This window comes from Dendropsophus ebraccatus, chromosome 15, assembly GCF_027789765.1.
Source record: "Dendropsophus ebraccatus isolate aDenEbr1 chromosome 15, aDenEbr1.pat, whole genome shotgun sequence".
NCBI classification, from domain to species: Eukaryota; Metazoa; Chordata; class Amphibia; order Anura; family Hylidae; genus Dendropsophus; species Dendropsophus ebraccatus.
The window spans coordinates 45,846,858-45,859,289 of NC_091468.1; the positions used below are offsets into that span (position 1 = coordinate 45,846,858).

A 12,432-nucleotide genomic window follows, 5' to 3' on the forward strand; every position below is an offset into this window, starting at 1 on the left:
CATGCACTCCTCTCCTTGGTCCACCCATGTCTTTTGTGTCTGTTTCTTTCTTATGTATTAGTTGGAGGAGACCTGACCAAAGGCATCCAGAGACACCAATAGTAAATGCTTCAAAAAGGAAGAATGCTTCATCTTACATAATATCGTAGTATATTTAAACACTTGAAAAGAAGTCTCAAAGTTCTCCAGAAGAACTTTTACCAAATGAAGAATATGGGTTCTATCAGGAAAATCATCTGAACTCTGTAATCGGCCATATCAGTGATCACCATATTATTAGTGGAGGAACAGATAGTATGGGGGGTAGATGACGTAACCTTTGTATTTATAAGATCACATCAATTTGATGTAGTAAGAGTAAACACCAAGGTATCGTAAGAGTCCAGAATGAATAATCCTGGGAAAGAATAGTGTCATTGAGAATGCATTGCATCCATTGTGAAGATTACACACATGACCCTTCCACAGACCAACTATTATGTTACCTCGCTATGGACTTGTATGTGCCCAGAGCTTGAAATGCTATACAGCGCTCACGGGTGATATTACTCTGTGGTAACCCAATTCTTGTGTGTCTTGGAATGTAAGATCCTCTCACTCCCTACACGGACTAACATACCTGTTAAAAGCTAAAGTTAATAGATTCCGACTTAATCTGTATAATATAATGTTGCCGGGAATGCAGATTAGTTTTATTATTCATCGGATAAAATTAATAAACTAAAAACTCTAAAAAGGAGTCGGCCATGTTTTGAAGTTTTTGCCCACAAATTGTCCTTCAGGAAAGAATATTCACAAAATATTCCTATACAGATCATTCATCCTTTACCCATTGTAGTTGGTTATGTATGGCCAGTAATGGTCACTATGAAGTTAAATGTGTATGGCTGCCTCTGCAAAATAATCGGTCATTAGGCAAAAAAAAAATATATATACAATATATATATTATTATTTTTTTTTTAAAGTGACAGTAATACTTTAAAGCATCATAATTAGTGTTGAGCAGAGAGGTTAGACGAATTGAACCAGCTAATATGTCCCTATAGTGCAGGAGATCCCAAGGAAGAAGGTATGTGTCTTACCTTCCTGCTTGGTGCCATTTTGGTGCAGTTAGGCCTTAATTTACACGTCCCGTAAAATTGTCAGGTGTGGATGGTCATAGTGCGGATGGCGGCACGGATTCCTCCCCCTGCTCCCGGCGCTCATGCCCCCCGCTGCTGTCATACGCTTCCGGCTCTCATCTCCGCTGCTCCAGGCTCCCATCTCCTATCTCCCTCGCTCCAGGCTCCCATCTCCCTCGTCCCTGTTACTGGCTCCCAACCCAGCGCATGGATGCAATGAACAGACATTCAGTTTTTTTTGTTTTTTTTTCACTGAGTGGACAAAATCACTGTCTGTAAAAAACACTAGACATGTGAATGAGGCCTTAGTCTTTGGCTCCTTAGGAGCACTTGGGCACCTGTTAGGAGCACTGCCCACCCCCATAGCACTGACCCGGGCATTGCGCCTCCTAGTGGTCTTACTGGACTGTGGAGCAAAAGACTAACACCACCAGAATGGCGCCAAGGAGGATGGTAAGAGACATCCCTTCCTTCTCTGCATCTCATATGCAGTAGGGACCTATCAGCAGGTTAGATTTGTCTAAGCTGCTGATAGTTCCCCTTTAATGACACTGGTCCTTAAATCCAAGGCAATGAGATTATATTTCTACCAACACTCAGGCTTTTGCACTAAAATGCCATGGATAAGCTTCATTGAAGTCTATCTAACTGGAAGATTTGGGGAACTGTTCTGCTCTTTGCTCATCCGTTGTGTCTGCATCGAATTGAAGCGATCCGAACTTTCCCTATATTACTGTACTAGATAGAGGTCAGAGAAGGTCTTGGATACCAGACCAGTGCATGAGCCCATGTAATGCTATCCCCCCCTCAGCTTTTTCCATTTCCCTCTATTCTGTCCGTCCCTGGTTAACGTGAACATGTCTCGCAGTGATGAAAAGCGCTATATATTTTCTCATGGTAATGAAGGAATGTATGACAATGAGCCTTTGGAAGGTTTAGCATTCCTTAGATCATCATTTTCACATTAGCCGAGACCATATGTATGGAGGAATTGAGGGCATAAGAGATAAATGGCTGTAGGGGTATGTGCGCATGAAACCCTTGTGATATGTGCGGGGGGAAATGGATTGTGTAATGTTGAAACATTCATATAAAAATAGTCTTCACAGGCATGAAAGCTTGGAGACGTTTAGGCTTTTCAACTAGGATTTTACCATGGCTTGTGACCACCTTTCTATATGTGTATTGTCTAGCTATACAGTACATGGAGATACAGTATAACAGGTAGGACCCTACTGTGATGCAGGAAAACCCGTTTAACCCCTTAAGGTCAAAGCCAATTTTCGTTTTTGCGCTTTTGCTTTTTCCATTTTATGTTTAAAAGTCCATAGCGCTTGCATTTTTTCACCTAGAGACTTATGAGTGCTTATTTTTTGCGAAACCAATTGTACTTTGCAACTACAGGCATAATTTTTCCATAAAATATGTTGTGAAACCGGAAAAAAATCATTTGCGCTGTCAAATTGAAAAAAAAAACGAATTTGTTTTGATTTCGGGGAGTTTTGCATTTACGCCGTTCGCCCTATGGTAAAACTGACTTGTTATGTATGTTCCTCAAGTCGTTACGATTACAACGATATATAACATGTATAACTTATATTGTATCTGATGGCCTGTAAAAAATTCAAACCATTGTTAACAAATATATGTTCCTTAAAATCGCTCCATTCCCAGGCTTATAGCGCTTTTATCCTTTGGTCTATGGGGCTGTGTGAGGTGTCAGTTTTTGCGCCATGATGCGTTCTTTCTACCGGTACCTTGATTGCGCATATACGACTTTTTGATCGCTTTTTATTACATTTTTTCTGGATTTGATGCGACCAAAAATGCGCAATTTTGCACTTTGGGATTTTTTTGCGCTGACGCCGTTTACCGTGCGAGATCAGGAATGTGATTAATTAATAGTTCGGGCGATTACGTGTGCGGTGATACTAAATATGTTTATTTATTTATTTATTAATTTATATTTATAAAATGGGAAAAGGGGGGTGATGTGGACTTTTATTAGGGGAGGGGATTTTTTATTAATAAAAACACTTTTTTACTTTTTTTTTTACATACACTAGAAGCCCCCCTGGGGGACTTGTATATACATAGCACTGATCTCTCATAGAGATCAATGCTGTGTATATACACAGCAAAGATCCATTAGATCGGTCATAGATTGCTATGGCCTGCTGCAGGCCACAGCAATCTATTGCCGAGCCGGGATCAGCGTCATTCCGACGCTGAGGCCCGACACGGGCAGAAGAACGGATCTCCCCCCCCCGCGATCGCATCGCGGGGGGGAGATCCGTGCCACTAGACACCAGGGATGCGCGGAGGAAAGCACTTCAATGCAGCTGTCAGATTTGACAGCTGCATTGAAGGGCTTAATTAGCCGGCGCGGCAACGGGACCCGCGCCGGCTAATAGAGGCACTGCCCGGCTGCAGATTGCAGCCGGGATCAGTGCCGTTCAGAGCGGGGTCCCGGCGGGACCCCATTCTGAACACCCCCTGCGGCACCATGACGTATCAGATACGTCATGGGTCGCTAAGGGGTTAAGCTTAGTAGTTGTATTCTATTCGTAGGCAGGGTTTGAGCAAATGAAGACTCCCAATACTCCCACCAGGCCTGAGGCCTATGGACGTCATTGGGTTTTAAGCATGATCATTGGTAGTGAGTGTTATTCTGGTCATACACCTGATTAATATTGGCCGAGCCTTCTGATTTTGTCATGACTGGGTGATCATATGGATGGAGGCCTCCGGACAGGAGATGTTCAACTGCTGGATCCTTTTGTTCTTGGAAAAGATGAGCTGCCATCAGAGGACTGAAGTTTATGAAGCTCATCTCATGCAATGAGACAGAGATCACAGTGGGCTCGGAAGGTGAAGTGTGGATCCACACTCTTATCCCTAATCCTTTAATCATGGTAGGGTCCTGAATAGAGATGAGCGAACCGGGTTCGGGTTCGAGTCCATCCGAATGACTATATCCATCTTTTCTACATAGCCTTAGAGCTTTATCCAAGTTCAGCAGCCACCGCTAATCAAATGCCGAAAGTTCGGGTTCGGATGGACTCGAGCATGCTCCAGGTTCGCTCGTCTCTAATCCTGAACACTCATACTCCAGCCTAGCTAGAAGTTAACAACTGGAAAATAAAGTTTGACTCCATTGTTCTGAACAGCCACAGAATGGGCACCCATCGCCTCTGTCCATCTCTTCTGTCTTGGTCTTAAGGTCCTATTACACCAAGCCATTATTGGCCGTATTTGTCTAATTATCAACCGTTATGGACCATAATCGCTTGGTGTAATAGCTAGTGTTAAATGGCAACGATCAGCCAATATGCACGTTGTCGGCTGATCCTTGTCTTTCAATATGTTGAAAAAAAAATTATAACGATAATGACGGTCTACTGGCCGTCGCTCCAAGATATAGGAGCAGCAGCAGATAGCCACTATCTCCTATGGGCTCGCCGGACGATCTTAAGACCGTCCAAGCATCCCCTCCCGCAGCTTCTCGCGCGCATCGACGCGTGTAATAGGGGAACGAGGAGCAAACGAGAGCTGATCTGACAGGTTGGCGCTCGCTTGCCCCTCCAGATCGGCCCCTGTAATAGGGGCTTTTTATCTTTGTCCCATTTTCTTTTCTATGAATAGCTTACATTCTTTTTCTCCATCCAGAATTTTTCTTGTGTATGGGATTCGTCTTGGATTTGATTTAGTATCTTGAGTACAGGAAGAAAAGGAACTGTAAAAAAGCAAAGAAAAAATGTAAATGATGCATGACGGCTTTAGTTCAATGCTTTTATACATTTATCAGGCAATCCGTTTGTCCATGTTCTGGGGGCCTGTTTATTGTAATGTGTTTAACCCTGTCTTGTACAGTAATAACGCTGGACTACCATAGATACATAGACATTGTATGACTGCTATGGTTTTTGTTTTGGCACCTTCACAAACTTCATATAGTCCATTGGAAAGATTCGGCTCTGCTAAATCCCAGCTTCCAGCCTAAACACTCATAAAATGCCTCGGAATAAACTCCGCAGATTCTTGCTATGGTGGGCAGTACTTTCTATTGTGCAGACTGGCTCCGTTCTGTGACTAGTAGACTTGGTATGTACAGTGGGGGAAGGGAAGCGACAACTCCTGCAGACGTTTATAGCTTTGTTCAGACTTTAAAGGTCAGGTTTTAGTGTAGTTATCACGATGGGATAGATTTATTAACATATATAAATAGTCTAAAGCTCATTTACTACTTTTACGACAGGGTCAAAAAAGTAGAGTCATTGTTTTCCGCTACTCCAAACTGCCAAATCCCATGCAGAAGAGAGATTGGCTCACCAGTTACATGGCATTGCCAGTGGTATAAGTCTGCCTCATCATTCCTATTCCCGAAGTTATACTTATGGGAACACAGCTCTAAAAAAAAAAAAAAAAGGGAAGCCACAATTGACATGTTGTAGAGTTTGGGGTCTGATTCTTCATGATAGTATGAGCTGGGAGAATTGTGTGGTATGTTCTCTACCTGCTCTAATCCATATGACCCAAGTGACCCCCAGTGTAATTCTATGGAACGATCTTGGTCTTTTGGGATGAGATACAAGAAAAACTTAGACCCCTGACCAATCAAAACTTTTCATGTGTCTCTTTGATGTACAGTGTGAAGTAATCCGACAGCACCCAGTAGTATAAAGTAGGGACTTTATTCAAGAAACATACGTGGAAGCAACGTTTCAATCCAAAAGGGTGTTTGCCTTGACAAAGACCCTGGTGGATTGAAATGTTGCTCCCATGTATGTTGCTTAAAGTTACTGAACTGGATGCAGTTGGTACATTTCACTTTCTATACATTATGGCCTCTGACTGAGATCGGAGACCTTCTGCCATGCATCCCACATCTACTTCCTAAAAGGCATTTTAAACTTTTTACATGTGGTGCTGTTGGATTTCTGTAGTATCGTGAGTGTATGACAAATCAATTTTTTTTTTTTTTTTTACAGGTACGCTAACATTTTCTAAAGGAGATTGTAACATAGCTAATAATCCCTAGTTGGATTTTCACGCTTATTAAGAGCTAACCATTGACTTGTAGGGCACAGCACCATACAGTATGTTCTCTTCTCTTCTTTCTGGTGAATGGCTAATTCATTTTCACATTGAAGCATTGCATGTGAGACAGTACACACCTTATGTTGCTCTCTTCAAGGATAAACTTTACCCTTTTTTAATCAAGAAAAAAAAATAGCAATTATTATTTATTTTATTACCACTATTTAGTGTAGTTATAAATATTCATAGCTGCTGCCACCAGGGGGCATAGTGCTTCTCCCTATGTATACTACACGCCTTCTCTATGGTATATTTTCCCCATAGCTTTTGGTACTTAGGTTTGTGCTCCACCTATTAATATATATATATATATATATATATATATATATATAAATATATATTTATTAGTGCTGCTTTTCCAGCTTAATGTTATGTGGCATGTTTATAACCAAGTGTTCCCATATCATTTCCCCCCCTACTAATATAATTCAGGCCGCCTTGTCCAGTCCAATCCACGTCTCTCATATGAAGATTGTTAGATCAGATTTGAGTCTTTGCGGAGGAAATGAATATGATCCATAAAATAGTCCATCCCTCCCCAGATATGACAGGCAGTATTTCCTTCATACACAAGGCTACATAGCCTCGGCCCCTTGTAACTTGATTATTTCAGCATGTTTTGATATGTCCTAGTTTCCCCATCTCAATGTGATCCGCTTTACGTGCGTCACTGATCCTGACATGGTCTGACATTTACCTTAATAAGGCACAATGCCATAATGGTGGACGTTTCTTGCTTTCTCTGCGTGACGTGTGTGCGTGATCATGGAAAAACGGGAGGAAAGAAGTGTTCACGGACACTTGCATTATTGACCCTAGAACCAATAGCTTATAATAAGAAGTTCCTAGGGCATATGTATAGGGTCACGTTTAGGTGACAACTGATATGACTATCAGTATAGCTGCAGGGTTCATCACCCTAGAAACCAAGATAAACTTATAAAACATTTAACAACTCAAGGACTATGTACAAGTGGCTTTATAGGCGGCGAGCTCGTGTTGTATGTGGCCATTAGTTTCGTAGAGCAATGTGTTGTAATACTGAGATAAATCCTATAGGCTGAGGTCTGCATCTTCTGCAGCTGTTCTCTCTCATGGGAAGTCTTGTGTTTGCTGCCTTTTACATTTACGTACACAAGGTTGTCCCTTAGGGTCCTATTCCACTAAGCGATTTTTTGACGATAAACGATCACTATGGTGAACGACCTGAAATCGTTCACCCAATTACACGACGATCGTTACTTATGGTCGTTCTTGCAGTCGTCCTATTGCTATTGCGAACGACCTCTTATTACACCGAACGATTTGCAAACAATCGACGATAAAAATAGCGTTCTTGTTGGTCATTTAACCATTGTCTGCTCTTACACGAAACTATTATCGTTCAATTACGAACGATCTTTTAAATGATAATCGCCCGTGGAATAGGGCCCTTGAGTGCCATGGAAGTGCCAGTCACATTTCACTTGGCGCCCATTGATTATTTCCTCCTCTTAAGACCCTGTTGCCCACTATTCCATAGGTAACGTATATAATGTAATCTGGTGGTAGTGTTTGCATTTGTCATTCCTGGGTACATATAAAGAATCTGTATCACTTAAAAGATAACTCCATCATATCGTATGTGTTTGTTTGCCTCCTAATTCCTTAAGCCACATAAAATGTAATTCCTTTACTGCCAAGCCCAAGGTTGTATTCAGACTGAAAAATGACTCCGTTTCGCTTTGTCTTCCTTATCTAGGACTGGTGTTGAGTGGTGACGGTGCTATAGTAACTACTGTTTATAGAGGGTGAAGCTATGTAACTTACTCTGTACGTTGTGCTAAAAATGTAAGTATAAGAAAGTCTTTCAGATAGAAATACATACAGTATGTATGTATGTATGAACGGGCATTACATTGAGGCCAAATAATGGGTAGTCCCCCCAAAAAAACTGCTTGCACCCTTCGAGGCATGTACTGAAGGATCTGTCTTCTTGGGATGATCATCTGATCAGGAGACTTTTTTTTGGGGGGGGGGGGGGGGGTATGGGTGACAGACAGAGAGGCCAGTAACAGACCTCTCTGCCTGTCGCTCATCACCTAGTAGCGCGGTGACCAGACGTGGGCGGGGAGCCGACCCAGAAGACTATGTGCTCGCTCCGCGCCGGAGGATTAAAACTTCATTTTCTCCGTTATAAAGCTTCTGCTGCAGCCACGACTGGTACGTGCCGCAAGCTGCACAGAAGCTTTGTATTGTGCCCCAGGGAACCAAATAAGCCCAATTGGGCTGATTGGTTCCCTTTAAAGGGCTAGTTCTCCAAAAAAAAAATCTTTTAAATGAACTGGTGGCAGAGATTTGTAATTTACTTCTATTAAAAAAAAAATCTCAAGTCTTCCAGTACTTATCAGCTGCTGTATGTCCTGCAGGAAGTGCTGTATTCTCTCGTCTGACACAGTGCTCTCTGCTGCCACCTCTGTCCATGTCAGGAACTATCCAGAAAAGTAGCAAATCACCATAGAAAACCTCTTCAGCTCTCCAGACTGGAAGGACTACACCACTTCCTGCAGGACATAAAGCAGTAAGTACTGGAAGTTTTTTTTTTTTTTTTTAATAGAAGTAAATTACAAATCTCTGGCACCAGTTTATTAAGAGAGAATATTTATATCCCCCTTTATATACCCCTTTGTATACAAACTTAAACAAAATCCGTTGATATACACGTGTGAAGTGTAGACAACAATATTTTTTTATTTAATATTTCGGCGCATATACATTTGACAAATAAGTCAAACATATGGTATTTTATACCTGTGGACTTAGTGCTATGAGGAGTATGACCAGATTTGCCTTATTTCACCCTGCGGCCGTTCGCCCTGTGGTATTCCATTATGTAGTAGATACGTTTGGCGGCGATGGCCCCCGCGTTCTCAGACGCCCTGTGCGCACGCAGCACTAATCTGGGAGAATCCCTGACTACAATGGCCGCAGTCACGCTGTCCTCTTAAGCTTTGTCAGACATTAATAAATTGCTCCACACACACAGATAGGTGACAGCTATTGATGGGAGCGAAGGGGGGCGAGGAGGACGCGGCACTCATTTCCATCTGATGGTAATCTGAGACTTTTCCGTTACATGAGGCTCTTAAACAAAAGATTGTAATTCCAGCAGCTTTGTTCAGGAGCATACCATTGTCTGCCGCTTTGTGCAGCCACGCTAGACAAGCCAGGCGAGCCTCCTGGGCTGCAGGCTGTGTGCAGGGAGTGCAGAGCCGCAGCCTCATTCCACAAATGTGTCCTCATGTTTGGGATTTGTGCATTTTGCAGCTCCTAGGGGCAGCCTCCTACCCTCTCCTGAGCAGCTATGGTACAGCCTCCGCTTCCTTTACAATGTCTTATGCTAATCAAGTGACATCACCACTAAATACACAGTGTGGCTACTGATTAAATTACACACCAGCAAAGTCTGAGGAGGTGTGCTGCTGCCACCGCTGCTGCTGTGTGTGCTAGCCAGCATGCTGGGGGATCACCACTGAAGACCCCTATGGAGAAGCTGGCTCTTACATGACTCCGTCTAGTGCACACAGTGCTTGTGGATTTTGTACCGTGCTTGTATTGACTCAGACTTGGCAGCCAGCACTTCAGCCTCTTGTGTCAAGCACGTTGGAGCTGTTTGGATCTATGGTGGGACCATTCTGCGGTTTATGCATCCGATAGCGACGCGTTTTGTTCCCAAATGGAATTGCAAAGGACCTCTAGCCTTTCGGGCCCACTGTCCCCGGGATATACGGCCCAGGTACCCTACAATTACAACCAGCTAGAGGGGAGATTTAAGCAGTTACAAGGTAAGCTGGGGCCGGTGGTGGCTTCTTGTTAGCAGGGTTGCTATGAGATCTGGCTGGAAAGCTGACGCTGGGCTACAGTGTAAATAATGCAGGGCTGTAATAGTAACCACATACATGCGATAGCTGGAGAAATCAGGATTAGACTTCCCGGCCGTTGCCTGGCCATTATCTACCATTGGGGGATACAATGGATTGTGGTTGTGATCTTGATGTCTTGTCACTAGTGCGTTCACGCCCCATGTTGTGGAATGGATGGACAGGACATAGGGAAACAATAGTGGGGAAGGAGTGGTCTTTTGTGTGGGATTCAGCAACTGATGGTGGCTTCAAGGCACAGATGCCCGGGCAGCGTCCTGGCAGCCATTAATGACAGTTCTCATAGTGTGCGTCCTCTATTATTTAACTGGAAATAAATGTAATGTGGAGGAGTGACATGGTGCACTTCCGATCTAGTGCAAGGACCATCACATATGGCTGGGGACTGAAAGAACTTAGGAAGAAATTCCCTCCATGGAGACGTTCCTGCTCCTCACTGTTTCTTGCCAATACTCGAATTAAGATTTCCTTCACTTTGCAAAATGCAAATAAATCAAATTGCAGGAACAGCACCGACCAACCAGAGCTGTCAGCTGTCAGGCCGGCATGCCTAGGGCTGTGTACACACACAATGTGGCAGGACATGTCAGTGCTGCCTGTATCTGGACACTACTCCTATATATCGCTTTATATCATCCACTATTCATAAATGAAGCCCATCGCCCTGAGCTATTTCACCCGTCCAGCTTTGTCTCTGACACACCCAGTAGTGTGGGCTTGTGTTTACCCTGAGTGTATATGTACAGTATAGAGGTCCTGTTTACCTACCAGGGATCGATAAGCCGTATTATAAGGGGTTTTCATGACGTACACATTCCATGTGGTTTTCTGCTCTTGTTAGGAGTGTGAAGAAGTTTGTACTTTGATAAGATTTCTACACAGATTGTGAAGATTGAGGGAATAGGAGGAAACAAAACCTGTGCATATACAATATGTATATTACAGATAGATAGATAGATAGATAGATAGATACACACAGATATATATATATATACACATGTGTATATTATATATGTACACACACACACACATATATATATATATATATATATATATATATATATATATATACACAACCATACATACACACACACATGTGTATATACACACATGCAAATATATACATACACACATGCACATATATACATACACACATGCATACATATACTTACATATACACATGCACATAAATACACCCACGCACATATATATACATGTATAACCCACTTGTATACACGTACGTACATACATACACATGCATACGCATACACACTTGCACATATATACACATACATACACACATGCACATATGTATGATTTCCCTCCTTTCCAGTGTCAGACTAATATTGAGTAGGTTAAGCTTTTACCCTATACTCTGCCATTCACTGGTCTTGCTCTGCTTTGAGTTTAACTTTCTTTAACAAACATACAGAAAGTGGCTGAAAGTGTATAATACCGTACATAGTACTTGCATCGCATTCCCTTAATTACATCTGCTACAGGGAAATTAGGGTGTCAACGAATATGTCTGTGGCATTACATTCCCAATAGGGGTTCACCCCCCATCTTTCCCAGACTGGATAATCTGCAGTCATCTTGGGGTTCAGAATCTTTATATAACTATGTAATGTTCCTAGATGTAATAATTGTAACAACCCACCCAGCAGTATACAAGTGTCACAGTATCGCCACTCTCATAGTGCCGGCTGTATTCTGTTTGATTTCGGTCGTTTACACTTTTATTGTTCATGTTTTTTTACATTGTTACTTTTGTTTTTTTGTGACACAACTCCTTTTTGTAGTTGAAGCTATTGTCCCCTGTTATCAGCCATTTCAGACTGAATAGATGCTGGCTGTATAGGACAGAAAAGAAGTCCTTCCTCCATGATCACAACTTTGCATCCCTATTCGTATATATATGGCTGATCTTAGATCTTCTACAGCTCTGTAGCTTCCCATTATGTCAGTGACAGGCAGGAGATACTATGATATGTTTTGGTTGCCATATTGCTTTGTGTGTTTGCGGTGGTGAGATTCAGCATTGTGTGGTGTGGACTAGTGACTTGCAGGAAGTAGATTGGATTGGACTGAGCTGCTGATGGTGCTTTGCCCGCCTCGCCGGGGATGGAGTTGTGGGCTGAGCAGGTGGTACAAGGCATACAAGCTGCTTTTCACAATTCGGAATAAATCTGCTCGGATCTGTACGTTTTTATAGCCGGGGCTGCTGCCCAAACCCTGCCACATAAATCATCAATGTATCCTCATACATCTCATTCCAGCAATGGGCTTA

General features: G+C 42.6%; 1 protein-coding gene across 2 annotated transcripts in view; it reads left to right on the top strand.

The window, feature by feature from the left end:
- The window catches only part of SPTBN1 (spectrin beta, non-erythrocytic 1), a 124,739-nt gene that overhangs the window by 47,717 nt on the left and 64,590 nt on the right, over positions 1-12,432 (top strand). Inside the window, exon 1 of one of the 2 annotated variants that reach the window (XM_069954334.1) lies at positions 9,671-10,046. The exons of the other annotated variant lie outside the window; for it this stretch is intronic. Within the exon in view, the coding sequence (XP_069810435.1) occupies positions 9,938-10,046 (109 nt within the window). The 5' untranslated portion in view covers positions 9,671-9,937. Of the gene's footprint in view, positions 1-9,670; positions 10,047-12,432 lie in introns of those variants that run through there. 2 annotated transcript variants of the gene reach the window in all.